The sequence below is a fragment of the Crocuta crocuta genome, unplaced genomic scaffold, assembly GCF_008692635.1.
Source record: "Crocuta crocuta isolate KB4526 unplaced genomic scaffold, BGI_CrCroc_1.0 scaffold415, whole genome shotgun sequence".
Classification (NCBI taxonomy): domain Eukaryota; kingdom Metazoa; phylum Chordata; class Mammalia; order Carnivora; family Hyaenidae; genus Crocuta; species Crocuta crocuta.
In genome coordinates, this window is record NW_027531525.1 from 599430 (window position 1) to 602807 (window position 3378).

General features: G+C 48.4%; 1 protein-coding gene across 1 annotated transcript in view; it reads right to left on the minus strand.

Annotated features, from left to right (window-relative positions):
* Positions 1-207: 207 nt before the first annotated feature.
* The window catches only part of MCL1 (MCL1 apoptosis regulator, BCL2 family member), a 3382-nt gene continuing 211 nt past the window's right edge, over positions 208-3378 (minus strand). The window contains 3 exon segments of the mRNA XM_077772530.1: positions 208-1788; positions 2270-2517; positions 2873-3378. The exon segment at positions 2873-3378 is cut by the window's right edge and continues 21 nt beyond it. Coding sequence (XP_077628656.1) covers positions 1672-1788; positions 2270-2517; positions 2873-3378 — 871 coding nt within the window. The 3' untranslated portion in view covers positions 208-1671.

Sequence of the window (3378 nt, forward strand, 5' to 3'; positions counted from 1 at the left end):
TTCTTAGTGCCAAAAACTAAAAGGGCTAGTGAGAGGTCAGGGATGGCATGGTAAGAATGTAGGAACTGACGTAACTATTTGTAGAAAGAGAACAAGCAGCAAATACTTCAAGAAGTCTAGAAAATAAACAGTAAGTCTGATAAAACATCAAGCCTGAAATCCAGAGATGCCAATGCAAAAATTTGAACAAAGTTTGGGAATCACTGATAGAAACGAAACGTATTTGTTTTATTGATAGGCTTAGACCTGTGTTTAACAAGCAAGCCTAATAATAGCACCATGGTTAGACTATAAGCCTGCTTTTCCAAGCCATCATTTTACAATTAAGCAAACAAGGGATCAAATGTCTCTCACACACCTGATGGGATCTTTTCATACACATACTATTAGTAAGTCCCATTTGGAACAGCTGAAAATCTTTTAGCAAAAGCTTTGAAGATGAGCTCATAAACTCCATTTAAATGTCCCCAATTAGGCCAAATGGAAGGAACTCAACTGAGTAGCTGCCCAATCAGAACCCATTAATGGTTCTAGGTCATCAGCCCGCCCCACCCACCAAACTTACAACTCCACCTTGACTCAATTATTGAAACCCCACATGGAAGTGAAAGGATGAACTTCCATTCAATGTCTCAGTCGCAGTTAAAAAAAAAAAAATCTAAGGAATACTTACCAGATCAGACAGGAAAATTAAAGTCTGCATAGTTAGGAATCAGAATTGCTCCACTACAACCAAGTTGCACACACTTACACCAACCGGTTCTGTATACAATCTATGAGGGACCAGGACAAAATTTAGAATAGAAAAGCTGTAAGAAATAGACTCCTAACTACAGAAGTTGAAAATCTGAAACAGGTATGAAAAAAGTAATGTATTTTGAGATTTTTCATCCCTTTACATTTCAAAATACGTTTTACTTTCTGTAAAAATATATACAATTTTTACAGACAAATACAAGGTGTTGTTTTAAAAATTGAGGATATTTTCATATTTGCAACTGTCATCACTGAGCCTTAAGTCAAGTATTCTTGGCCATTACTAGGCTAATAAACCACTCAAACCAAGCCAAAGTAGAACAGGTATAAAAAGTCCTGAGCACTTGGACTTTCAAGAAGTACACCTGGGAAGAGCTAATTGCAGAGAAAAAGCTTCCCTTCACACTCTGTTGTACAGTACTGAGGCTTCTAGTCATAGATCTATTTATTACCTGTAGCTCAAATCCATTTTCTACAGATCATTGCCATTGTTAGTGCTTCTCTTTTAACACTATAAGAAGTTAATTATTTCGGTGGGCATATTTAATGGACTCTATGACTAGCCTGGCTACTGGCCACTCTCCTGTTCTAGAAAAGGAAATCAAGTGTCTTCCACCTTGCCACCTTCACTAAATCTAAAAGTCCTCCTCCATCTTCTCCCAGGTTGCCTGTTGCCGAAATTGACCCTTGCTTTAGACAGTGACGCTTCAAGGAGGTCTACTTCCTCCATGTATTTATTCCTGTCAGCCATAATCCTCTTGCCACTTGCTCTTCTAGTTGCTAGAGCAGAACTCTTGGAGGTTACAGCCTGGACAGCCTGAAGTCCAACTTCATAAATACATTTGATTCACAGCAGTTGTTATGTGAGTTTGGTTGCCTGGGGTTGGTTAAGAGTCAATTATTGCACTTAAAAGGCTATCTTATTAGATATGCCAAACCAGCTCCTACTCCAGCAACACCTGCAAAAGCCAGCAGCACATTTCTGATGCCACCTTCTAGGTCCTCTACATGGAAGAACTCCACAAACCCATCCTAGAAAACAAAAAAGGAAAATATATTTTCAAGTATGGGTTTCCAATGGCTTCAGAACACGATTCATAAAGAAAGAGGAATTAAAATATCTAAGCCCCTCCCCCCATAACGAACCAGATATTATTTACACCAGACTACAAAAGACCAATTAAGGGCGGGAGCACTCAGAAACGTTGTTTACGGTCACCCCCCCAAGTGATTCTTACTTTTTCATAATTTGAGTCCACGGAAGAGCACCCGGCCGAATTACGATACCAAAAGCAATAGTTTCAACAGCGAGTAAAACAGGTCACAGAGGACCGGGATTTTTGATGCACGAATTCGAGACAGCCATGCCACACTACCGCTGTGACCCTCCGCTTAAATCAGTACTGGGCAAACGGGTCCGTAAGTCAGCGCCCGCAACCCCGGCCCTTCTCCGCCGGCCCCCCCTTCCGGGTCCGCTCCGGAGGGGGCCCCTTCGCCCTCCAAGCGAACTTACCCAGCCTCTTTGTTTGACCAGCCACTCTCGTTTTGTCCTCACGAGAACATCTGTGATGCTTTCCGCTAATGGTTCGATGCAGCTTTCTTGGTTTATACTCTTCAAGTGTTTGGCCACAAAGGCACCAAAAGAAATAAGAGTCACAATCCTGCCCCAGTTTGTTACTCCGTCACTGAAAACGTGGGCCATCACTCGGGACAAAGATTTAACATCGTCTTCGTTTTTGATGTCCAGTTTCCGAAGCATGCCTGGAGGAAGACAAGCACGCAGGTGCTCACGGCCTCCTTTGTCTAGAGCGGCGCGCAAGTCGCCCGCCCACCCACGGCGGGGGAAGTCGCCCTCTGGGGGTCTAGAGAACTCGGGCCGACCCCAGCCGAAAAAGGGCATCCCACCCTTTCCGGGCTTTGAGCAGGGCTGCCGTGAGCCCAGAATTCACATGGGCGGAAACACTGACTCACGGCCAGAATATTCTGGTTTCGGAAATCGATTGCGAGGCGTTTCAACACGGACTTGTTTTCGGTTTCCACCCCCACTCGGGGTGTGTGTGTGTGTGTGTCCAGGGACAGGTGACCCAGGGCGGCGCAGCCTCCACGACCCCCTTACCTTGGAAGGCCGTCTCGTGGTTGCGCTGCACGCCGTCGCCGACCCGCCGGAGGGTCTCTAACGCCTTTCGGCTGGCCGTCCCGGATCCGCCCAGTGGCTTCGCGTCCTTGGCGCCAGTCGCCTGCTCGCGAAGGTATCGAGAGATGATCTCCAGCGACTGCCGGAACAACTCGTCGTCCTCCTCCTCTGCCGGGGGTGGCGTCGAGGGCAGTGAGCCGTCCGTGCCAGGGCCACCGCTGGCCTCCCCGACCAGCTCCAGCAAAGGCAGGACGGCCGGCCGCTTCCCCAGGGGCTCCGGCTCGTACCCGTCCAGCTCTTCTTCGGGCGACATGATGGCGTCGGCCGCGGGGCCGTCCATCTCTTCGGGCTGCGGCGCACAGCGGGTGGCCGCGAAGAGCAGCAGCTTCGGGGGGGTCTCCGTGACGTCGGGGCCCTCGGCGCCAATGGGCGAGGGCCGCGCGACCCTCCGGGCTTCGGGCGCGAGAGTGGCCGGGGGGCTCGCGCCG